The 26501-nt window shown below is 41.0% G+C and overlaps 1 protein-coding gene across 1 annotated transcript in view; it reads right to left on the bottom strand.

Annotated features, from left to right (window-relative positions):
• The window catches only part of CCDC148 (coiled-coil domain containing 148), a 211262-nt gene that overhangs the window by 32831 nt on the left and 151930 nt on the right, over positions 1-26501 (bottom strand). Inside the window, exon 11 of the mRNA XM_023743804.1 lies at positions 17582-17700. Within this exon, the coding sequence (XP_023599572.1) occupies positions 17582-17700 (119 nt within the window). The remainder of the gene's footprint in view (positions 1-17581; positions 17701-26501) is intronic.

The following is a 26501-nucleotide window of genomic DNA, read 5'->3' as shown; positions in this document are numbered from 1 at the left end:
GCTGGGACATAAAGGGTCATTAGGCTTTTGCCTTGTATGATGGGGCCCTGAGCTACCCTGCAGGAAGTCCTGCTCCTCTGAGCCCACCTCGTGCTTTGCAGAAGTCAAGTCAAGTTTCATGCATAAGACCATGCAGAGCTCCAGTAGACAGTCTCCAGCTACCTCTAGTTTTCTAGCCATCCCAGCCCAAATGAAAGAAGTCACAGGTTATTTCAGCCTTTCACTCTCAGCCATTTGTGTCTTTCTGGCTGCTACTCCAGACACCATGAAGCAGAGACAAGCCATCCTGTCTATGCCCTGACCAAATTCATAACCCAGTGAATCCATAAGCACAATAATAACATGCTGTCTTAAGCTAATAAGTTATGAGTATTTTGTAATGTAGCAACAAGCACCATGTAAACATATATTAAGAAGAACCAACCTTGTCTATGGGCCAGAGATGCTTCCTCTGAGGAAGTTACATTTGAGCAGAGACATGAAGAAGGAGTAGGAGTTAGCCACAGGAGGGTTCTGGGTAGAAGAATCAGTTGGTCTGAAGAGCCAGTGGAGGCAAGAGAAATCCTGAGGCCCTTTAGGAGCTGGTAGAGGTAGGAATGGAATGGGTAGAAGTCAGGTGGGAGATAAAACATGAAGCAGATAAAAGATGGCTCATCTCATAGGCAAGATTAAGGCATCTGAACTTAATCTTGGGTTTTCAGTATCAGAATAATGTGATTCGATGTGTTTGCATTGCAGGCAAAGCTGAAGTAGAGAGAAGCTGTAGGAAGTAGAAAATAGTGGGATGATCAGGATAGCAAAGACGATCAGTATTTAAAAGGTAAATTCAAGGGACATTCTGAGCCCTTGCCATGGGAATGGAGAGTGAAAAAGGAAGGAGTCACCTGAGTGGTGGTGTCATTTGCTAAGCAGGCAACACTAACAGAGGCACAGACAAGAGTGGGTGATAAATAACTCCATCTGAGACATGCAGAATCTGAAGTGCCAGGACACAGCTGGCTGATCATTCTCGGTAAAGAGGAGAGAATGGAGAGAAACAAATATTACTGAGCGTGCATTTTAATCCAGGTACTTTACAGATGTTCTTTCCCTTAATTCTGAGAACAACCATGTAGGAGTCTTCAGAAAGATAAGTAACTTGCCTAACATCAAAGAAACAGGATGTGGCAGGATAGGGATTTTAATACAGACCCTCCATGTTCAAAATGACAGACACATGGTACTTTTTTCCAGTAAAAATAACGCAATGTGAGGTGATACTCTTTGGGTTTTGAAGGCAGCAAAATCAGCTTTTGGGAATGCCTCTCTGGTCAGTTGAATGGGTGACCTGAAACGCTAGCCGTTTTGAAGGGAAGCCAGAGCAAGAGCAAGCTGCCCAGCTGGTCCAAGCCACAGGGAGACAGCAATGCCACTTGGCCCGTGATGCAGTGGATTCGCTGATACACTGTGAGTTCTGGATGACCAGAGGTTCCACAGAGCCCGCCATAAGACGTGATAGGTTCTTGTATGGTAGAGACCCTCAGAGATCAGCAGCACACTCATGCCTTCTCTGCGAGTTACGAATTTTCTTTTAACAAATAGCTCTTGGCTTGTTATTGGGCCCTGGTAAGTATTATGGGAGCTATCATTTGTCAAGCAGATACAATGTGATAAGCATTACAGTGAGTGCCTCCCTGTTCAAACTTATCCTTCAGAACAACTAGATGAGGTGTCACCTGGACTTTTGCCTTTAAGACACCAGGTCACAGTGAGACTGGGTACTCAAAACGAGCTGGGTGCTGTCTGAGAGACCTGGCCCTAAGGCTGGGAGTGACTAACAGCACAGACTAACAGCATGAGAGTGGGCTGGACTTGAGCATGAACTGAAGACACGGGTAATTCGCATGAACAGGTGGCTCACACTCCTTCCACACTGACATTCCTCCCTGAACCTACCCCTGTGGCCCCTGCGGCATTCTCAATGACTAGCTGAGTGAGGAATAATAAAAAAAATGAGCCAGTTTTACAGCTGGGTCTACACATACTGGCCCCAGACGAGAGCACTGCTATGGCAGACAGCGCTGCTCTAAGGTGTCCTTGAAAGGTGGCAATGAAGGGAAATTTTCCGCGTGGGTATGATTTCAAGAGGAATATCTCAGTGTTCACTTTACCTGAGGTAAAGGATTAGTAACTGGTACATGTTAGCTATTCAATAAATGTTTTCAAGTAAAAACAAATGCTGGATTAATAATATTTTGTGGGCACTAGTTAATGGTTTGGACAACTGGTTGGGGGCACTGAGGGGATATGATTGGAGGAGTTGTGACAGGAAAACTCAGAGAGAGGATGTGGGTGGACCTGTTGGGATTGGTCAGAGTGCAGGAACACTGTCTGGAGGTGATCTGAAAGACTGAGGTGGAAGAGATTATTTTTCGTGTGTATGAGTTTTCTTCCCCAGCAGCCTGGCACTTGCTCAATGGGCTCATGATAAAATGCTCCCAGCAGTAGGCACAGAAGCTATGCATTGCTCATCATCCCTCTGAGCTCTTGACAGGGTATAATGCTCTGGAGAAATTAGCCTAATGTTAGCTGGTTACAACATTATATCTCACCATTTTATAATGGGAAAGGCAGAAAAAGAATTTGGATTTTCTTTCCCTATTCACCAGGCTTGCATCACCTGTGCACTGAGAGTGTTCAACTGGACAGCGCTTCTTCCTTAGGGAGAAGAAGCAGGGCAACGAGCTACATCACCCATATGCTGCTGTCCTTATAAAGTGGAGGGATGGCCCATTGAAGACTTAGGTACTTATGAGCTTGGAGACAGTACTTTGTAAAGTTGGATGCTATTTTATAGGGAGTGGTTTTGTTCTGAAGTAGTGACCCATATATGATTCTGTTTCTCAACACTGACAGAAGACGTACACACTAGTAAGTGGGCCAATAAGCACAAGTGAGAAGGGTGCTTTCCATAATTAACCCTGAAGACCCATTTGTAAAATTTGTTTCCCATCCCTGAGATTCTAGGCTCTGCTGGTTTTAACTTCTAATACTTTCACCAGGAGGATAAGCATGGTTACATTGAATTAGGAGCTGATGAAGTACTTGCCTTTTGGGGTTTATCAAACTAAGCAAATAGATAGAAAAGAAGTTACAGTGCTGGCTGGAACAATGGCCCATCAAAAGGAAACAGGACTGCTGTGATTTAACAGAGGCAGGGAGAAGTAGACAGAATCCAAAGAACTCCCAGGATACCTTCTGCTATGGCATGCCCAGTGGGAAAAGCCACCCTGTGTAAGCCACTCCCTCAGAAACTAAGATAGAAGTTAACCTATTGAGTAAGAATCTCACCCAGCCAAGATGCTGGCTGAAAGCAAAGGGCATATGCAATGCATAGTAGAGAGAGGAAATTATAAATTTGTATTGTGATCCTAACCTTTTATCAAAGGAGAGGGAAGATGTCCATCCTTCTTGATGTGACACACACACACACACACACACACACACACACACACGTATTTTCTGCCAACTTTCTTCCCCGTTCTTTTCCTTACTAGTTTACATAAGGTGTGTTTATTGGTGGTAAACTTTAAAATATTGCCCATAGGTCATGAAATATTGAAATGGATTATGACAGGACTAGAGGATAATAGGGGAAAAGTCAAGTAGAGATCTTGAATTGAGAGCTAGATGCTGTAACAAATGAGACCTTGAGTTGATTCCCTTTAGAAATGGGGTGAGATGTTTTGAGTTATAAAAGGTAAAATTATACAGGGCTAAGTGAAAGTAAACTTTTAGGTAGTTTTAGCATAGAAAGAAGGGTATTTGTTAATTTTGCCAAGCAGTTGTGAACTGCAGGAGGCACTCTTTTTTCTCCCCTCCCCATCCCCGCCCGCCAGCTCTGAGCTCCCTTTCTCTTCTGAAGTCACATTGTCAGTTGATGACAGATACTTGTTTTCCTAGCCCCCTTTGCAGCTAACACAGGAGCATTTGACCTGAGTTCAGCCCAGCAGATCCTTCACTTGGAAGCCAGTGATGCAAAGAAGCAGGGCCTGCAAAGATAAGGCCATGGGCAGTGGCCACACAGCAGGAATATGATCAAAGGCAGTGTTGGCAACAGTGATGTCCAGAGTCCCAGGATAGCAGAGGAGGAGACGATCCGGGTCAGTGGTTGGACTCGCTGGGATGATTCTGAGGAGGAAATCGGGGTACAATCTTGACTCTTCCTTATCTTCCCAGCCATTTTCAAAGCTTGGTTCCACAGATGATTCGGTGAGCTACCCAGATATCTTTCAGTAAAATATGTTTACTATAAAATTCAACTAAAAATGATTTCTCTTGTTTGCAAACCAGAACGCTTAGTTACTACAAGGAGGCTGGACTGGATGCTTTCCAAGATTCCTTCCAGCTTTAAAATTATATGATTCTATAAAACTCATATTAAAATATATAAAATAAGACTGTAAAATATATAAAGTAGGATTGTAAACACGCTTCCTTCACTAACTAAATAAACCATTACCTGATCGCTCTGTGTGTGGGTGTGCTTTGCAATAGTTCCAAACAAAGGATACACATCAATGCTGGAAGCTATATTGTACCCACTACAATAGTGGCACTTCATAAAGTGGTCATTATATTTCTCCTAACCCATGGCTTCATACTTCCTTCGTGCAACTATGGGTGCTAAGTTTCGGCCTACCTAGCCCTGCAGCTTTATAACATCTTCCTAGAGTTTGTCTGAAAGGTCAATATTTCATTACCTGGAAGTGCTCAGTAAAAATCCCTACGTAAGGGGTTCGTGGCAAAGACATCAATACACACACAGTGGTTGCCGCCATTTCATTCACAAATACTGTGTGTGGTACTGGAGAGTACAGCACCCCTTTGCAGCTGAAGAGGAACAGCAAATCGTTTACCGCTACGGAGCCATGTACATGTTGACGTGGAGAAAGAGAATGCAGTTTCAAACACCCCAATGCCCCCCTCAAAAAAACCTTCTATATGGCTGCAGCACTAATTATGGGCCAAGATAAAAGTCTGCGTTTCTGAGGAAGAAAATATGAGATAATTGGTTCTTGAAAAGACCAGAGCATCTAGCTGTTCCATTTATAATAACAGCATCTGTGGTCACTTCAGTGACACATGCATGTAAAAGAAAAATAGTGGTAGGCACTAAAATGATTCAATCATGCTCGTTTTGCATAAAAATGTTTTATAAAGGGTTTCTGAATATTGCCTGCTCCTACCAAACGCACACATTATGACATTCCATTTTATGTCGATTCGTGCACTGGTGGGGTCCCTTGGCATGGCCTGCGGGGATCAGGCCGAAACCAGCAGTCCAACCCCGCCTGCCACTCCTGCCTGCGGCTCCTGCTCGTCCCAGCCCCCACTGCGCCTGCCGCCACGGCTTGGTAGGCTCGTTGCCATTCGACTGCAGCTCCGGGCTGCAGTGGCCAGCTGTGAGCCCTGCTCTGGCGCCCGATGATCTGCTGAACGGCGCTCCTGCTGTGGGAGTGCACTGACCACCAGGAAGCAGCTCCTGCATTGAGCATCTGCCCCCTGGTGGTCAATGCATGTCATAGCGACCCGTCGATCAGTCGTTCGGTTGCTTAGGCTTTTACATATACTAGTAAAGATAAGTAACTTCAACAAACAGATCAAGATGGCATACAGAAGAAGTCCAGTAGCATTTTAACGAGCAAAGATTTCTAAAATCAAACATCAAAGTCATAAACAATAAAGTAAAGGCAGTCCGAACTACCAAACAAAGGGCCCTCTCTAATTGCCTGTGGTTTGGAAAAGACCACAGATCTGAAGCTGGACTTGCATACCTCAGGAGGTAACCTGTCGTCCAAGACCACGAGAATGACCTCGGCTGAGCTTGTCTGCCCAGCTGCTGCTCCGTCTGCCCACTGGCACACACTTGCTTGTTCATTTTCACATTAAAATAACTGCACATTGTTTGTCCATACATTTCTTAGCTTCCCTCTGTCAATCATGCTTGTCAGCTCCGATCCATTCAAGGACCACTACAATTACGTCCAAATAATCTGTGTATTCATGCCTCAACATATGAAAATACACGCACACACACACCATGGTTAGTTATGTTATACTGATGAGCAGGTTCTAAGTTATTATTATTTGACAAAATTACCTCTACGGTTGGAAGATGGCATATTGGCTATCAGTGGGGTCTTTTAAATTAATCTTTTAAATTAATGTTAATTTGTGAAACATTTCTAACTTCATTTAAAAGGCAAAACAGACAGACTCACTGAGAATTATATCTGTTTAATGCCTCCCAGTAATCCCTGGTTGACATCATTTGGCACCTCCACTTGGAATGGAGATTTGGTTGACAGAGATTTAATGAACAAGAGCATTTCCACTGATTTGGGGAAATCTCATGCTGAGAGGCAAAAACATGACAAATGTTTGCAAAGTCTCTGTTGACTTCACTTTACTCAGCGTACTCTAAAAATCCCAAAGATTAAACTATGAACCCACTTTAAATGTCCTTAATGACTCCCAATAAAACATGCTGAATTTTGCATATTGTTAAGAAAATACATGGGAAATAGAGAGAAACATCTGGTTTTACCACTTAGAAAATGCAATAACTGTCCATTCACGCTGTTGGCAAGCACCCAGAAGCACACACTGGATTAACAAAGCCAATTTAGTGCTAGGAAGGCAGCTGGTTCCAGTGTCTTCCTTCCCAATGGTCATCGCCATCTTAAACTTCAAATGCTGATTGTCTTACAACATAGGAAAACAATAACTGAACTAGTGTTTGTTACTATAGAAAGCAATGCTTTCTCCATTAAATGTGCACTGTGTACACACACACACACACACACACACAAACACACACACACACACACACCTCTGCTTAGAGAGAGACACCCAAGGCTTGTCCTTGCAGAGGATTTTAAACCATGTCAATGAATGGAAAGTTTCACTCACATGACTTACCTGAACTATTTCAGTGAGGGTATAGCACTGAGAAAAGAGAAATGAGGGGCACTTCTACAAAAAGTGCGATCTTCCCAAGAATTGAATAGGTGATTAGGGGCCCATACTTCAGAAAACATGAAAAGAACCCTAAGGCACTAGTTCTCAAACTTTGCTGCACTTCAGAATTCCCTGATGATTTTCCAAAATTGTTGCAGAAACACCATTGCCAGAGATTCTGATTAAGTTGGAGGGGTCCCTGGCCTGAGCATCCGGACTTTAGACAGCTCCCCAGGTGACCCTATTGAATGGAACCACCGCTCTAGTATTACATTAACATTGAACAATAAAGTTCTTAACAACCCATACCTTCCTTCTGTTGGTTATGCCCAACTTCATTCAGTTTCTTCTGGTTATGAAATGATATCCAGAGGAATTTCCTGGCCAAGTAAATTTGCCTTTAGAAATCTTTAAAAAATATTAGCTAGAGTATATAGTGAAAAAAAATTAAATGCATTAAAATTATTACAAAGGAGGTAAATGGGAGAGGCAGACTATTAACTTACAAGGAACAGCAATGAATAGAACTGAAATGCCACAATCATATCTACCCCTGTAAAAACACACACTGTACAGAGAAAGGAGTGCACATGTCAGCTGCAAGAGAGCTGAACTTCAGAACGTTACGGATTGAACATTCTAACAAGCATTTATAAAATGTCATAACAACAAGAGGAGAGAGGCCTCGGTGCAAGGAAGGGTGATCTTATTTCTGTTGGTTTACTCTGCAACTTTCAGTGGTAATGGGATGCAACGATGCTAAGAAAAGATACAAAAATGAGGTCCGACCATTACATGTCCTTGTTTTCTACTCCTCTCTTTGTGTATCTAACATAAGGAATGCTCAGTAAAGAAAATATACATACGGAGTGGGGCAGAGGTAGGTTTACAGTTGATTGCATGGAAAATAATACAAAAATAATAATACAAGAATATATTCTGTGTTTTGCGTGCTCACAACTGTGCTCACAACCTACTTTTGCTCCACTCTGTATATATATTTAAAATTAACCTCAAACAAAAGAAACATAAATATCACAGAACCATCGCAGCTTACAGGGATGCACACTGCAGTGACTAGGGCTGCGACACTGGCCCCGAGCAGGCACCAGTGGGAAGATGGTGGGGAACTAGCACATTCACAGCCCTGCTGGAAGGAAAGAAAGAACCGCTGTCTGTAACAGAAGAGAGTTCAGCTTCCGGCTGTGGGTGGGGAAGGAGGCTGTGGAGACAGCCCTTAAGAGTTCAAATGATAAGGTGGTAGGGTGGCTAGAAAAGGACCTGGAATGTAGAATTAGAGAAATTAGACAACACAAGCTATAAACATTATGGTAAAATAATGAAGAGGAGCATATGTTCTCATATCTATTTTGAAAATGATTTCTGTTACCTGAAAAAGGTATCTTCTCTTTAATACCCTTATATTTGGAGTAGTATATTCACTTTTATACATTGCACATTATTTTCCACTTTGCCTACCAGTTTCAAGCCCACATTCAAACAACCAACGAAAATGGAAAAATATGTTTTGCTTATTATTTTCAAAACGACTATGGGTTTTTCTTACTATCACATATGTCTTCTCATTGTGGAAAATACAAAAATATACAAAAGAAAATCAAAACTATCCCTCATCTCATTACCTGGAGACAAAAACGATTATCATAGGGCAATGTTTCTTTCCAGACTTTTTCTTGACATGGATATCACAGGAAGAACATTTTGAAAATATTAACTTCATCTATTTTATTTCTCCTGGAAATCGTGTTTCCCTTTGGCCATCACTGGAATGGAAAAGAGAAGTAGGCGAAGTTCTCAGACACCTGCTCCATCACTTTCTACACCGTCATGGGTCACACTGCGATGCTTGGAGGCTAAGTAGAAATACTGAGATAGCTAAGGGAGCATCCAACGACATGGGGCCGGCCCCCCACTTTCATGGTGTGAAATGCCTCCCAGGAAAATCCTGCATTCTGTGAAACAGAAGCGGGGGGAGGGGGGGTTAGTAGAAATTATATGAGAAAACATTTGTTTCTCCCAGCTTGCACAAGGTCTAATTGGAGGCACGCGCTGGGAAAACCAGGGCTGTAAGATCTGCAGGAGGGGACCTCAGGACCAGAGGCAGGGTCAGCAGTAGCACATGTTGGCCCACACCCTAAGACTGAGTGGGTCCAGTTATGTTACCAATAAATTGCATAAGGCCCAACCCCAATCCCAATACAAGAGATGCCATGGACAACCCGGCAAGGGTAGTGAAGACACTGAAAGATGCAAGAAGAGGAAAACAGCAGGGTTCAACATTTATGTAAAATGTGATATCAAATTCTAGAAGGGAGTCAGAATCTGCAGGAGGAGCAGCCACTTGCCCCCCATGGCCACGAGGCTGGGAAGCTTCCCTATAAGCTCCACTGGCCAAAGCCCTACCCATTAACCACATGAGCTTATTCTGCACTTGAAGTGTGACTACTCCCGACTGAAATGTGCTGAAAGTGTAAAATGTACAGCAGGTTTCAAAACTTCATATAAAAAAAGAACATAAAATATCTCAATAATTTTGTATTGATAGCATACTGAAAGGATGTTTCTAAATATATTGGGTTTGATAAAATTTATTATTAAAGTCAATTTCACCTTTTACTTTTTACATCTTTAAATGCGGCTACTAGAAAATTTAAAATTACGTAAGTGATTCACATAATATTTCTATTGGATAGTACTGCCTTGTACCCTGGGAGGCAAAGGGATGAGGTGAAATAGCGCAGAGTGATGAAGACCCTCAGAGGTGTCAGAACCTGCAGGCTGACCAGCTGCCCTCCCCCGACCCCTTCCACTGGAGGAGGTGGCCTGACCTCCAGGAGAGAGTTTGTGTTTTACCCCCAAAGAGATAGAGATGACCCAAAATGGAAGAGCTTGAGATACTTTTAATTAAAAAGTTCTCATCTTTCCTCACTACCCTGAAGAAAGGGGGTTCATAAGAAAGCTGAGATCAGTTACTATTCTTCACACATTTGGGAGTGGTGTGAGTGAATATTTGACCTTGGTACAAATGAAAGTCTTTTATAGACTTGATATCATACTTTATATAAATTTGGAACCTGTTTTTTATCATCTTGCATATGTTAATATTCATCTCTCCCAACAGGAAAAAAAACACCTATTTATTGCCTTATAAAACAGATTTTTAAAGTAATACTGAAGTGGAATAGTATTTTGTAATAAAAAAGGAAAAATCTAGTCCAGTCAGTGTGGCTCAGTGGTTGAGTGTTGGCCTATGAACCAGGAAGTTATGGTTGATTCCCAGTCAGGGCACATGCCTGGGTTGTGGGCTCGATCCCCAAAAGGAGGTGTGCAGGAGGCAGTCGATCAATGATTCCCTCTCATCACTGATGTTTCTATCTCTTTCTCTCCCTCTCCCTTCCTTCCTGAAATCAATAAAAATACATATTTTTTAAGTTTAAAAAAAACACAGTTGATTTTTGTATATTGGTCCTGTATCTTGTGACCTTGCTAAATTCCTTTTTTAAAAATTATTGAATTGGCCGAAACCGGTTCGGCTCAGTGGATAGAGCGTCGGCCTGCGGACTGAAGGGTCCCAGGTTCGATTCCGGTCAAGGGCATGTATCTTGGTTGCGGGCATATCCCCAGTGGGAGATATGCAGGAGGCAGCTGATCGATATTTCTGGCTCTCTATCTCTCTCCCTTCCTCTCTGTAAAAAATCAATAAAATATATTTTTTAAAAAAATTATTGAATTGTACACTTAAAATGGGAATTTATGATATGAGTTACTCTTCAATAAAGTCTTTAGTGATAAAAGTAGCAGTGTTATCCTGGCTAGTATGGCTCAGTTGGTTGAACATTGTCCCATGTACCAGAGGGTCACCAGTTTGATTCCTGGTTCGGGCACATGCCTGAGTTGTGGGCTTGATCCCCAGTAGGGGCATGCAGGAGGCAGCTGATCGATATTTCTCTCACATTGATGTTTCTCTCTTTTCTCTCTTCTCTCTCCCTCTCTTTTTTTTCTCCCTAAAATCAATAAAAACATATATATATAAGTGATTCGCATAATATTTCTATTGGATAGTACTGCCTTGTACCCTGGGAGGCAAAGGGATGACATGAAATAGCGCAGAGTGATGAAACATATATATATGTTTTAAGTAGCAGTGTTAGTAGCTTCCCATAAGCAAGCTGAGTTTCTGCACATTTCTATGCAATGACATGGGAAGTAGAGCTGCAGAAAATGAACACTATCAGCAACCTCACCTCTGGCAAGCACCCCAATATCTATCAACTTATTGTTAGGACATCAAACATGAAATGTAAAAATTTAGTAATTAGATAATAAAAACATATTTAAAACCTTGTATAATGTCGCCAAAGATATAGAGAAAAGAAAAGCCTATAGACAAATACATTTATTAGAAAATAAAAGAGACTGAAAACAAAATAACTAAAGCTTTCAACCCAAAAGGGCAGAGGAAGCTCAGTAAGGTTAAGGATCATCTTCTTTCTCTGTCTGTCCTCCAACTCCATCCCTATGAAATGAGCCACCATATTTTACCTACTCTAAATACTTTATAAACATTGTCACCTCTACATACCCACTGCCACTTCCCACTTCAGACATTATTTCTGACAGAGCTACGAAAGAAAAAATTTTTAATCGGCTTCTTGGGAGTCTACTAATTCCAAAATAATATCCAAGCCTTCACCAGAAAACTACGACAACAAAAAGCTATGAAATTTTCTAAAGAACCTACAAGAGGATTTGAACTGAAGAGCTATTCTGGAAGCATGATCCTAGATTAGAGATATAATTTGGTTTATATATCAGTTCTCCTTAACAAAATTTCAGTGCAAAAAATCAAAGGGATTTTTTAAATGAAATTTCACATTAATAATTAAGATATTTTTGAAAAGAACAATGAGTGAACACTTGCTCTATCAGATAGCAAACAGAATAATTAAAATAGCATGTGAAAATATAAATATAGATCAGGTTCTATTTCATCTAATCAAGAGTCCATATGCATAGAAAAGCATAATTAGGAGTGTAATATATGATAAAGGTGGCATTTCAAATCAGTGGGTAAGAATGAATCATCAAATAATTGGTGTTGAGATAACTTGCTATCTCAAATGAAAATGATAGACACTTAGCTCCTATCATTCATGAAAATAAATCCCAGATGGCTAAATTTTAGAAGAAACATGGATAATATGTAATATTTTAAAAGAATTGAGTAAGTCTATTTGCAAGGATAGTATGTATCATTTTGTACTTTGCAAAAGTGATGCCCAGCCAGGAGTAGAAACGGGAAATGATGTCCAGCTCTGCCGGTACTTGTCAAGCTGTGTCCCATGGTTCGGGAGTCTTTCCTTTTTCTAATTTTCTACTTCTAACACTTTGCCACCAGAAGGAAGCAGCTTTTCTAATTGGAACAAAAACTTTATATGCCAGCAGCAACCAATAAATAGTATTAATAGTACATAGTTAATTTGTATGTACATAGATGCTTTCTTCCCCTCACACACAAATGGTGGCTATAAAGGGAATGTGTCCCTCCAAAATCCATATGATGAAGTCCTAACCCCCAGTGCAATGGTATTTGGAGGTAGCGCCTTTGGGAAATAATTAGGTTTAGATGAAGTTATGAGGGTGTGCCCTCATAATGGGATTAGTACCCTTAAAGAAGAGGCATAAAGTTAGTTGCTTCTCTCTCCCCACTGTATGAAGACGAAGCAAGAAGACAGCTGTCTGTACGCCCAGAATAGAGTTCTCACCAGAAACCAATCATGCTGGCAACTTGATCTTGGACTTCTAGCCGTCAGAACTGTGAGAAAATAAATTTCTGTTGTTTAAGTCACCAGTTATAACAGCCAAAGCTAATATAGTGGTATGTTATCATAAAATATATTGTTTTTTTGTTGTTCTTAAATTCATTTTTATGTAGGTTCACATAGGTGGCATGTATATACACCGGTATATATGCATAAGTATATATATGCCTATGTATTAAACAACTGATAACAGAAATAATTTCTACAGAAGAGATTATATGAAGATAATGATCAAAGGTTGCTCCTGACTTAACTTTAATGTTTTATTTGTTACTAGTGGCCCGGTGCATGAAGGGGGTGGTTCCCTCAGCCCAGCCTGCACCCTCTCCAATAGGGACCCCTTGGGGGAAGTCCAACTGCCAGTTTAGGCCCTATCCCACAGCGGTCCCAGATTGCACCCCCTCACAATCTGGGACCACTGGCTCCTAACTGCCTCTGCCTGCCTGCCTAATTGCCCCTAACCCCTCTGCCTGCTTGCCTGCCTGATCGCCCTTAACTGCCCTCCCCTGCCAGCCTGATCTCGCCCCCAGCTGCTCTCCCCTGCTGGCCTGATCTCGCCCCTAACTGCCTCTGCCTGAGTGATCTCGCCCCCAACTGCGCTCCCCTGCTGGCCTTATCTCACCCCTAACTGCCCTCCCCTGCTGGCCTGGTTGCTCCCAACTGCCCTCCCCTGCTGGCCTGATCTCGCCCCCAACTGCCCTTCTCTGCTGGCCAATTTGGTTCTGATTGGTCGGTTTCTATGCCAGTCAGCATCAAAAGCTCTGCCTCCTAGGCAGCCATTGGCTCCTCACACTTCACCCAGATTTGCTTCTGATTGGTCAGTTTCTGTGCCAGTCAGTGTCTCTGGGCCTATCAACGGGACCTGATCAGAAAGGCGAGGCTGATCAGCAGCCCCTTGGAGGCCTGGAGAGAAATGGAGGGGTGGCTGCTGGCCAGACTGGCAGAGAAAGAGAGAGGCAAGTACTGATCAAAAGCTGCCACAGAGGCAACAGATCAGTCCCTGCTTCTCTCTTCAGGCCTCTCTCTGACCCTGATTTGCAGCCCCCTCAGCAGTCAGTGCTGGGGCACCACGCCTGCAGCAAAAGCAGTTGGGTTGCCCTGGCAACCAAGCGCTGACTGCAGGACTGACTTCTGATTGGTCGAGCCTAGGTTGTGACCAGTTGTTATGACCCAGGGTTTTTATATATTAGGATAAGACTGTCCTCATATTACATGTTGTGTCTAAAATATTTCAAATGCTTATGTATTTTGAGAAAAAATTTATGTTGGAAGGTGTCTCATGTTTTCAAAAGTCAATTGATAGTAATCAGTTATATTTAATGAATACCTACTATGTTCCAGGAAGGGAGTATGTTAATTCAGTATCTCCTTTATCCCTTGCAACAATTCTATGAAGTATATACTATTTATGCCTTCATTGTACAGAAGAAGAAACTGAAGTTCAGAGAAGTTAAATGACTTAGCCAAGTGCATACAGCTATAAAGGGTAGAGCCAGGATTCTAGCCTCAAGAACCTGACTCTAGACTAGAGCCTTCCCTTTTAACCTCTACAGCATGTTGAGAAGTGAAAATAAGGCATCAGGAAATTAGCAGGGTAGTTAAAACTTTGGCAACAATTTCAGTAGAAAGATGAGGGCAAAAGACATTTGATAATAGAATGAGAAGGGGAATATAATTAATAAATGAATTGCTATTTTAAAAAAATTATGTTGAACCACATGAAATTGTGAATACTTAACCATTTTTTACACAAAAAAGTGAAATTTGCTTATGACTCAACCTAGTATATGTGCTAATTTATGAATATTATTTTCAAGAAACTTTCTTAGAATTATAAAAAAGACAATAAAGAGCAGAAGTTTCCAAAACCCTCAAGGCTGTGTGTGTTTTTAACAAATCTGAAAACTGTTTCAAGCCTTCTTATTCTGACATGAGAAAAATGTGCCTACAAGTATAATATCAAATATGAGATTTGTGAATTGTATTTCAGTAGTGGAGAAAAACATTTTAACCAATCAACCAATTTCTTAGTTTCAGGATGGTTATAAAAAAAAATACAACTTTTGGTTCAGAAGAAAAAGCCACCAGCAATTTTTACATGCTGAATTTTATTTCCCTAAATTGCAGAATGAGGTCTATTCTTTTATCTACATCACCCACAATTTTCTGAGAATTATTTCCTAATATATTATCCTAATATTTTAATGGCCTTTTTCATGGATTTTCCATGCAAATATTGGATTCATAATAGTCTTAATCTACAATTCACATGAGCTGAACATACAGATCATAGACCCTTAAGAGTTAATAGCTCACTTAACTCACAGAAATCATCCAGTTAACGTTGACAAAGCACAAAACAGAGCCTTGTAGAGGTGAAAAGAATGCCTTTCCTTAGGTCACCCACTATTCAGGAAAATTTAACACTAAAACTTCATTGTCTGGTGCCTAGTCCGTAGTAATCTTTTTACTTTGTTATAATGTGCCTATTTTTATCCTGTTACATAATGCAGATTAATCTGACTTTCCTTTTCTTCTTTTCAACTGGAGTGCTGAGTCAGCTAATCTTGATAATTATTGGGACAGGAAGCAAAGGACTAAAATGGCTCTGTAATCAAAGAAACCCCCGGCTATGAGGAGAGATTCTATTAGATACATGTCCCCTAGCTGCTGGGACCTCGAATCTGTTCTGTTTTTCCCACCCCCTTTCATTCCTGTGGCTCACTTTTGTTTCCCCAGCATAGTTTCAGACTATCCAGCAAGCCTTTTGAACGTCACCTTGGCCTTGTCCTTTAGTACTTAGTTGTTTGAGAGTTTTTGTCTCTGACCCATGGCATGGCCTGTCTTCTGATTTTCACTCATCTCTTGGTTTGTGCTTGTTTAATCGGTTTCTCACTGGCTGCTTCACCTCCTAGCCTTGAGCCTGGACTTTGCTATATTCTGTTTTCTTTATAATAGACTAAACTGAACTCTAAAATCCTGAGATACCTGGAAAATAATGTGAATTTCATCTAGAAAATCCTTAGGGATTTCCTGGCATCTATCCGGAACTCCAGATTCACTCCCCAATCTTGTGACTGGAGTCTGCAATGACTGTCCCACAAGTTACACCGGAAGCTTCCTAGATACAAGTGAACCCCATTGCATCAAATGGCAAGACCTTCAAAGTTATTTATAAGTCTAAGGAGCAATTTTTAAAATTGCTTTATTTTTTAGAGCAGTTTTAGGTTCCCAGCAAAATTGAACAGGAAGTATATAGTTTCAGGCAATTTTTTTTTACATTGACTAACTATAAAGAATATTTATTGTGATTTGTGTTATGAAATGAAAGATCTATCCTTAATTTATCTTTTGTGAAAGTCCACTCAGGAACTAGCAAAAGTAGACAACTATGCCAATTACGAGTTTATTGTCTCTCAACTCCAAATCCACCCTTCACTGTCTGCTCTGGGAAAAGAGCTGAACCCTGTAATATTTCTCTCTCGAAGCTCATACAACGTTATGTCAGAAAGGAGTGCTGGCAGGACGCCAAAGAAGAAGGCAGTTCTCCTTCCGGGATCCAGTGTTTATCCCTTCTTGCTCCCACCATGTGGTGACCAGTGGCATGTGTGAGAGACACCCATGGTGCTTGCGCCCACAAAGTTCCAATGGCACCTCATAATCAGGTGCCCATCAGATTTTAGAGGCTCTCCCATGGTCAGATTCCCACGGAGTCTCACCAGCATCCCAGGGGTTGGTTTCCGGCTTTGGCCTCCTGCACCAAGCAGGGGGTTTCCTGCCTGCCTGCTGACTGTGCACAAGGCCTTGTGGAGGCCATCCAAGAACGTCTCCACCATTCACGGGCCACGCCACATCACACCTTCCACAACAAGGTGTGAATCCCAACCATGCCGAGGGACGGGAGACAAACCTCCAATTTCTTTCTTTCTTGGGAACCCTCCTTTATCCCTGGGATAAAGTTCTCTTTTTAAAGTTTTCTTTACCCCTTTATGTAACAGATTTTTCTGTTAGAATGAATAATTCTTTATTTAAAGCTTTTCCTATTCAAATTACTATGTTGTCTCTGTCTTTTCCACTGAATCTGATTGATACAGTAACATTGGGAAAATAGTTTTAATTTCTCAGTAGACTCATTCATAGAATGAGGAGATTGGGTTAGTTGATCTCAAATGTCATTTCCAATTCGAAAGCAAACAAACAAACAAACAAACATTATTCTAGGAAATTTGGTTTTTTTCCAGTTCAAAAACAAACAAATATTATTCTAGGAAATTCAGGTTTGTTTCTTTTCCTAGGTATAGAAAAATGAAGTATACTACAGTGAATACCATACAGCACAATGTAATTGTGTATCGTCTTCCCCAGCCTCAGCTATAGTAAGTGGGTCTTCCTTCTCATCTGAATAATGCTTTCCTCTTTCTGGGTCAAAATATTAAGTGACAGCAGCAGCCAGTATCATTCATGTACACAGTGGGCAATCAGATACTATGGAATCTTCTGTGAGGGTTTTAACTAGGAAACTATCTAAAGGAACAAAATAAAAAAACTAGACGTTCATGTATGACTATGAGAGTTTAAAATAGGTCAGAAGTATCAGTTACCCATTTGTGAATATAAATACTGTAAATATATATTAAGTATAAAAAATGTTCCTACCGATATTGTTTATCCTAACACAGGATAGAAGATTGCATCCACTACCTCCATCACCATACAATTTAATTTTTTTCTTTTACCTTTCTCTGTCTTTTACCGACTGTTCAGCCATTATTTTCTTCAATTCTTCTAGACGCCGAAGATCTCTCATTTCCATTTCTTGCCAATTCTGTTCTTTTTTAGCCCAGTATTCTCTGATCTGTTGTATAAATGTTACATAAAATTTAAATTAACAACAGAGATATAAAAACAAGGAGAAAACTTATAACAACATTACCCACTGGCTCATAGAGCGAAGATTGAATTTAAATGGCACTTCATCCTTTTCATTTTTTAGATCTGCTTACAATATATTGGCAACAGAAAAAAATAAATTAAAACACGAAGGGTCACATTCTGAGACACTGTACGGTTTAACAATTTCTGAAGTGGAAATGTGACTTGGGCTGAGACCTGAGGTTTTAATCTACGGTTAAAATAATTGACTTTCAGGGAACCACAATAAAGGCATGTTACAGTCTCTGAAGTATATGATCTACCTGTCACTCAAGAATATTTTTATCCCTTCTGGTAACACAGTCTTTAACAAATATAGCATCAAACCTATTTATACTGTAAAAGCATGAGTTTATTTATGCTAATGGACAGCAGGATGTTGAAAGCTTTATGCTTCTGGGGAAGTAGTAGGAGATAGGTGGGAGGAAGGAAGAAAAGAAAAAATTAGCGTGTTGTGAAATATAGCAGGTATGACTTATGCGGTAAAATAAAGGACAAATTTATCAAGCATTGTTCTTGTTAGGTCTGTTTCACTTTCCTTCTCTGGGGGCAGAATGATAAAACCAGAATTACACACATGCTATCATCAGGGGCTGAAACCATCTCTCAGGACTCTCCCCCTGATGGGGCAGTTGAACTTGATTTGACTCTGGCCTGCCAGGTTGTGTCTGGGTCAAGAGACTGGATCTTGCTGGTAAAAAACCGAGTACCTCACAGGTGAATGATAGTGAATGACTCACAGAGGGTCTGCTGGAGAGGATGGGTTAGCCCCGCCCCCAATGTGGCATTTTCTCTTCTTAAAAGTGCAGATAGAAAGCTCAGAGGTTTCCAGATTTTCCCTAGCAACGCGGTTTCTGACCCCGGGGAGGACCAAAAGGAGCATCCGGAGCACCATGGCCACTGCGACGGCCCAGCAGAGCCTGCAACCTCAGCAGCCACATCCGTTCAACACTTAAGGAATAAGTGGACGAGCTCCCGGTAAAGCGATTCCACTACAAAAATGATTGAGATCTGAATTTGGGGAGATCAGGGATGAAGCCAGAAAGGGAGCAGCACCACAGATGGGAGTGAAAGAGAGGACAGGCGAGGGAGAGGGAGAAAACTGACTGACAGGTGCACTTCAGAGCCCTAACTGACAAAGGCCAGGGCGTTCTCTCAGTGCCAGACAGGGCTCTGTTCACGGTGATTATACTGTCTCCCTCTGGGATTTATAAGTGATCTCTATTTTATTCTTTATATTTTTCTGTGTTACTTTATTGTTTGCAATGAGTATGTATTTCTTTCATAATCAGAGAAAATAAAGCTACTTCAAAATTAAAATTTGAAATAGAACAGATATTGTATTGAAGAGCGTTTTTCTCTGGGTTCCAGTGTTTGCTTACTCCCTGCACTGGCCTTGGAGAAAGTCAGTGGTCCTTTGTCGACAATGCCTTGACTACAAGTGGACCCACCCTGGGTTTCTAATATCCTGAGATCGCTGACACCATTTGGTGCAATGTCCTGTGCAGGCCCTAGAAGTATGTCACACCTGAGACTTTTTGACATCTCAGGACGAATTTTCATTCCTTACTCTCTGGTATCCTCATCTATTGCTGTACCATGAATCAGTCAATCTCAATCTCTCTCTCTCTCTCTCTCTATCTCTCTCTCTCTCTCTCTCTCTCTTGATTTACTCCTTCCCAGTTCTTTCTACCAGGCCCTCTGAAACCTCTGTGTCATCATACACCAAATCCTCTACTTCTTTAACCTTCCAAACACTACTCCATGGTTTTGACTGAAATTCTCTTAAGTGAAGGAAGGATGCTCGTCTTCTGATGCCCCATGTGCCAAGAGGCTGGGAAATGGTTTGGTCACTTTCCCCCTCACTGCTCCCTCCTATCCAGTACAACACCTTCTTCCTTTGATGTCCAAAGCAACTCCTTCCAGCTCCTAGGCAACTTCAGCATCTGTCTGAATGCCCTTCCCACCTGCAAATCTCACAGTCCCATGATTTCCTCCATTCCAATGAGCCACCTCCTCCTCCTCCTCCTCTTCCTCCTCCTCCTCCTCCTCCTCCTCCTCCTCCTCCTCCTCCTCCTCCTCCTCCAGGATTCTATTACCATCAAGAACAGGTCCAGTTCTGAAATCTTTCATTATAGCCTTCCATCCTCTAGTATAGCCCTCATCACAAGGCTTTTCTAATTAGTATACTTGTTTCTCTCCCCCACGAGATGGCAGAAACTGTGATTTATTTACCTTGGCACTTTCAACGGCAACTAAAGAATAGAGAGGTAGTATATACCTAATAAACATTTGATTGATGAATGAATTACACAATTGTAGAAACTAGTGCTATAGTCATGGTTTCAACTGACAATCTTCATTGACAATCAGCATTCCTTTTATGAATTCCTGATTAATGCCTGTCAGTTTCTCATGGTGGTATTCCCAAACCTGTTCACTATGTTAAGCTCTATACCAGCCTCTACTTCTTCACTCTATCAGAAGTAAGGGAGATAAAGTTCATTTATCTCCCTTTGAGGGGCAAGGTATCTAAAAGATATCTTCCTGGATGTCTTGCCCCTCAAAGGAAGAGGTGTCCTTCCTTCTGTCCAAGATTTACCCCTCACCTGGGCTCCAGATCCTTTTCCCCAATCCCACTTTTCCATAACCTTACTCTGTCATCTACCTCTCTCTCCCTGTACCTGCAGCCTTTTAGTCTTTGCTGTTTCCTTTTCCTCACATGGAAATATACATAAATCTCACCCATTAACAAAAATCTAAACTAACTTTCTTTAGATTCCCAAGACTGTAACAACACACTCTTCATTGTTCCCTTTTCAGTCAGCATCTTATAATATTTACCAGAGGCCTGATGCATGACATTAGTGCACAGGCAGGGTCCCTAGGCCTGGCTGGTGATCAGGGCCGATCAGGTTCCCTGCCTTCCCGCCTCCCCACCTCCTCCTTCCCTCGCTCCCTCAGCACCCCGCTGCAGCCACTGGTCACCCGCCATGTTCCGCACCGCCCCCTGGTGGTCAGCACATGTCATAGCAAGTGATCGAACTCCCGGTCTCCTGGTCGAACTCCTGAGGGGGCACATTGCATATTAGCCTTTTATATAGAGAGATTATTTGACATCTCCTATTTTACTCCTCACCCATGGCATTCCTACATTCCAAATTCACTATTCTCTGAATTCACTACTCTCACCAGTGACTTCCAAAGGATCAAACCAAATGATCCTTTTCAATCCTTATTTTACATAATGTATGCATGTATTTGATTCTTTCAACCCTTATCTGTAGTCTTAACACATTACTGATTTTGGCATTCATTTGTTCAACAAATGTTTATATGGCACATGCTGTGGGCCAGATACTGTGTCATGTACGTGGGATATGGTGATTAAAGAGAAATAAGGCCTCATTGAGCTGGGACTTTCTAGAAATAGAGATAAATGAATGAACAGAATATTACACTAAGAAGAAAATAAGTATGGTGATGATTTAGAAAAATGTGGGTAGAACTATTAAAGGGCATATTTTTAAAATGACATTTGGATCAAAACTTGAATGATGAGTGAGACAACCATGGGATGAGATGAAGGGAGATCTGCCCACTGCAGGAAGTGGGAATTTTAGGTGCAATTGCCCTAAGTGGGAAGGACCTTGCACATGTCCAGAACTGGGCAGAAGCCAGTGCAGCTGGAGCAGGTGGTGTGAATTAAAACTGGAGGTGAGATCGGCAAGCTAGATAGGGACTAGATAATAGGCAAGGATTAGTTCTAGAAAAAAGAAAAAGCTACTGAAGTGTATAAAGCAAGGAGTGACCTGACCTGACTGATACTTGTAAAATATAGCTCTGGCTATTGAATGATGAATGGATGTAGAGGAGTGAAGGAGAAACAGGAGACCAGATAGAATAAGGCAAAAATGATCACTTGCACTCAGGAAATGAAGTGAGATCACTTCTTGGCCTCTTGGCTATGATCAAGTATAGGAAATGAAGTGTTCAAATCTGAGATGTGCTTTTGAGTGGAGTCAAATGCTCACTGAGGGATTAGATGTGAAGGCTGAAGGAAAAGGAATCAAGAATGATGCCTAGCCCAAGCTGGTTTGTCTCAGTGGATAGAGCATTGGCCTGTGGACCAAAGGTTCCCAGGTTGGATTCCAGTCAAGGGCCTGTACCTTGGTTGCAGGCTCCTCCCCAGCCTGGGCCCTGGTCGAGGATTGTGCAGGAGGCAACCAATTGATGTGTTTCTCTCACATCAATGTTTCTCTCTGTCTTTCCCTCTCTCTTCTACTCTCCCCCCAAATCAATGGAAAAATATCTTCAGGTGAGGATTAACAACAACAACAACAACAACAACAACAACAACAAAGAATGATGCCTAGGTTTTTGCTAAGCAACTGGTTGGATGATGGTACCAATACTGAGATGGAAGAGAGGAAGAACAACAAGTTTGAAAGAAAGACAATCAGGAGTTCAGTACTGAACATTAAACAGTTGATATAACTGTAAGACCTTTAAGTAGAGATTCCATACAAATATCTGAAGGTATAGATAGGTGGCTCAAGGGAGGATTCAGAGCTGGAGATCTAAATAAAGGAGACATCCACTTAAAATGGTATCTGATGCTACAGGACTGAATAGTCTCTAGGGTGAGAATGGAAATAGAAGAGAGATGGCGGCCATGCACTTGCATGCTTATCTGCCTTTTGCATATTTTTCTCAGCTAGAATAATTTTATTTCCCTCCTTCACTTGCTAATTTTACTCTACCTGTAAGACCAGAACAAAGGCCACCTCCTTGCATCTTCCTCTGAACACTGCAGTAAAAATGTTAGCAGTATCCTGGGCACACCAATGACCTTTGATTAAGGTTTATTACTTTCCATTCTTTGTCCTATCTTGTATTCCTTAATTATTTTTCATGAGGCTCTGCCACTGGATTGTTACTGATATATCTGGGCATTTACTATATGCCTGGCAAGCTCTCCCTGTCTTGTTGCCTGCTAAAACCCTCCTGTCCAGCTAGCATTCAATTTCAGTATTGCTTCCTCAGCCTTCCTCCCTCCCCCTCTCCTCCAGATATAGCTAGGTTTACCTTCTAAGGCACTATTTATGTATCCTTAGCATAGCACTTTCCATATTGATCTGCATTACTCATCTTTTTATCCCTGGTACCTTGTATTGTGTCTGACACAGAATAAGGCTTAATTGATCATCGTTGGCTGAGTGGAAGCTTCTTCTGGTCTCTGGTCTGAGAATAACAAACTTGTGGGTGGGAACTAGCCAGCAATTTTATTTGCAGGATGATAAAGTCTAAACTAAGCACTCCCCTAAGGACAGTTCCTTTCACTTTTCGTCAATTAGTAGGAACAGAAAGTGTGTGTCAAGAATTATTGGGGTTGCAAGCCTCAAACTAAAGTTAAGGCTAAGTGTATTTAACTAGCCCTTTGGGACATTTGTTGAGACAGATTTTAAACACATTGCTTTTTAGAATTCTTGAGTGATTCTTGATAGGGTGATGAGAGAGTTAGTGCAAGTGATAAGAATTGAATTTAAAGCTTCTCTCTTGACTTCCAGCTGAGGGTCTAGAGAAAGCTTGTTTTTCTTAAAACCAATACAGGTCCACATCTCCTCCTATTATCTCTGATTTGTATTGAATGTTACTCTTTCATAGTTCCACATTTTTTTCATTTTACCAAAAGCCAGTAAATGCGTAAATAAACCAAAGAAACTATTCCCTTTGGAAATTTGTGAGTCAAAATAATGCTATGCTATTTTTTCAGGGCTTTAAGATCACTTTTATATCTCATCTTACTTTTGTAATCTTCCAAACAATTTGCTTCTCATTAAAAACATGTTTATGGTACTGGAGTATATCAGAGTTTAATTTTTAAAAATTTGGATTAATATTACACAACCATTAAATTATATATTTTCTACTCCTTCAGTCCAAGAATTATTACAATTCAGCATGAAATAAGAATTTCTTGTTTTTAGTTAGAAAGTTAGTACTAAAGCACTATTAGGAAGGTGATTTGGTGTCTGATTTCAAGCAATCTGTATAATATTGAATCTTTGAACAAATAGACTTCTGTACCTTGCTTCCAGGTCATTATTTCAAATGCTTTAATGGCTTATTCAGGAGGAGATCGTCATTCTTAACTAGATACACAAAATATATATTATTCCCAAACAAGAGCTAAATGCTTCCTTTTACTTTAACTATGTTCAATTACAGCACCCCTTTTTAGTCTTGGTTGGAGGACATAACTATATTCCCATTCTCTTAATTTTTTGTCTCCCATTCTCTTACTGATTTTCTATTTTAATGATTCCTAATAGGAAACCGATAGAACACTCAAAATTAGGATAAGTCCAGAAGGATGTAATAAGAGGATAATTGACAAGGGAGGGTTGGAATGCAGGGCAATCACAAGGGGCTATTCAGTAGCCTGGCTGCTTCAGAGCCACAGAGCAGAGTGAGAAAGGCTGATGTGGGGAGAGCCACCTGACAGGAGCTGAGACCTTTGGTAGAGGACACAGTTAGTCAGCACAACTCTGCAGGGCAAGGAGTTGGGGAAATAACGCTTCCAACCTCACTGTCCTCCCTTATCCTCATTTCCAATGTTTCACTGCTGGGGTATAGAGGAAAATATCCTCCCTTATCCTTAGCCAGGGGGTGAAACCCATGTAGGACAACTCCCTGGTCACAGAGCAGAATGGAGAATAGATACAACCTAAGGGGAGGACATCCAGCATGATAGTACTAATGCATTTTATTATAAATTATTTGGAGGTAGGTGATGTCTACATGCATGAGTAAATAACATGAATATTTTGTAGGTGGTATTTAATTTGATCACTTATGTGAGCCTTTTTTCATACCAGAGCTGTCTACTCAAATGGTAATAGCTATTTTCTGCTGTGATGTAGTCTTGGGTTCTTAGAACATGATGAGCCAAGAAATGGAATAAACACATTAGTTATCTCCCTTTTAATTGAAATGTCAGGTAGATTACAAAATAATTCTGATGTCTTCTTTAGGAGTAAGGTCTATTTCCAGCAGGGGCATTGAAATATTACATAATGATCATGTCATATGTTGATATTACTAAAATGAATTTGTCTGTAATCTTGCTTAATTTCTCCCTTTTTACTATTCATTAAGAAGGGAGTATATACACTGAGGATGCTGTATTTCACTGCCTGAAATGTCAGGGAGAGTGAAAAGTAATCAAATCTCAGTCATTCAATCATGACTTCTTAGAGCTGTGGTGATTTTAGCAATCATTCAATTCAAATACCTCACTTTACAATTGAGGAGATAAAATCTCATGGAATCTACATAACTTGTCCAAGGTTGCCCACCTTGTTAGGGCCTCATATTTTGGAATATTTTCCTCTATACTCCAACAGCAAAGAATAGTCTACTGCTTGCTCATTAAATTCACTCATTCAACCAATATTTAATGAGGGCCTTGCCAGGCATTGGAGATAAAGCAATAAAGAAAATAGACATAACCCTCTTTTTAATGGTGCTTATATTCTAGAAGAGGAAGAGAAAGTAGTCAACAGATAGATACATGTCAGGGGGATGATAAATGCTAAAAAAAAATAAGTTGGGTAAATGAACAGAGTAACAGGGGAGGAGGATGCTGTTTTAAGTTTGGTAATCGAGGTTGAACATTCTCTCTGATGACATTGAGTGGGGCCCTGATGAGGTAAGAGAGTGAGTTATGCAGATCTGGGAGAAAGAATTCCAAGCAGAGGGAACAGCCAGCGCAAAAGGCTGAGGAGAGATGTGGTAGGGTGTTCAAGGAGGAGGAAGTGGGCTGGTATGGCTGGAGTAGGATGAGTGAGGAGAAAAGTGGTAGGATGTGAGATACAAGAGATACGGAGTGTAGTGCAGTGAGTGACATATCTGCCGTGACTTTTAAAAACATCACTGTGACTATTGTGTGGAAAATACACTGGAGGGGGGTGGGAATGGAAAAGGGGGAGGCAGAAAAATTAATTAGAATATTAAGATGTTATTAAAATTGTTCCAATTTGAAAGGAAGAGCCTTCTATTCATGACAATAAGTAAAGTCTTGGGTATGAGCTTTGCGGGGCCGGGTGAGAATAAGAATCAAAGATAATACCAAGGCTTTTGGCCTGAATACTGGGAGCATATGTTTCCATTTTTTGAGAAAAGAAATACTGGGAAGGAACAGGTTTGAAGGGAAAAACAAAAATAGATTTGAAGCAGTGGGATGAGTAAGTTTAGAGTTCAAGAGAGAAGTCCAGACCAGAGAAGTTAATTGATACTAGTCAGCATATCACTGCATATAAGTTAGATTGGATTGATTGAGATCACCTATAAGATATACATACTTAGAGGACTGAGCACCCAGGCCACTCTCAGACTTAGAAGCTAGAATGATGAGAAGGATCCATCCAAGTTTATTGAAAAAGAGAAAACGGTGAGATAAAAGAACAAAAAGAATTGGCTTTCTAGAAGCCAAATATCAAGTCTTTCACCTTCGTGAAAGGTAAGGACTGAGAAGTGGTCCCTGGAATTAGCAACATGAATGTCAATGATGACCTTGGCAAGCACAGCTTTGCTGAGGGGAGGGACAAAATGGCTCAAGAGAGAATGGGCAAAAAGAAGTTGGAGACAGTGTGTATGTGCTATAGAATGGTGCAATTTTCCTAAGGGAGGGGGTGAGGGGTCCAGGGAGGTTATTATTTT

This window comes from Myotis lucifugus, unplaced genomic scaffold (genome assembly GCF_000147115.1).
Source record: "Myotis lucifugus unplaced genomic scaffold, Myoluc2.0 scaffold_5, whole genome shotgun sequence".
Taxonomy (NCBI): Eukaryota; Metazoa; Chordata; class Mammalia; order Chiroptera; family Vespertilionidae; genus Myotis; species Myotis lucifugus.
Note: the sequence above shows the minus strand (reverse complement) of the source record. Positions and strands in the feature narration are given on the sequence as shown.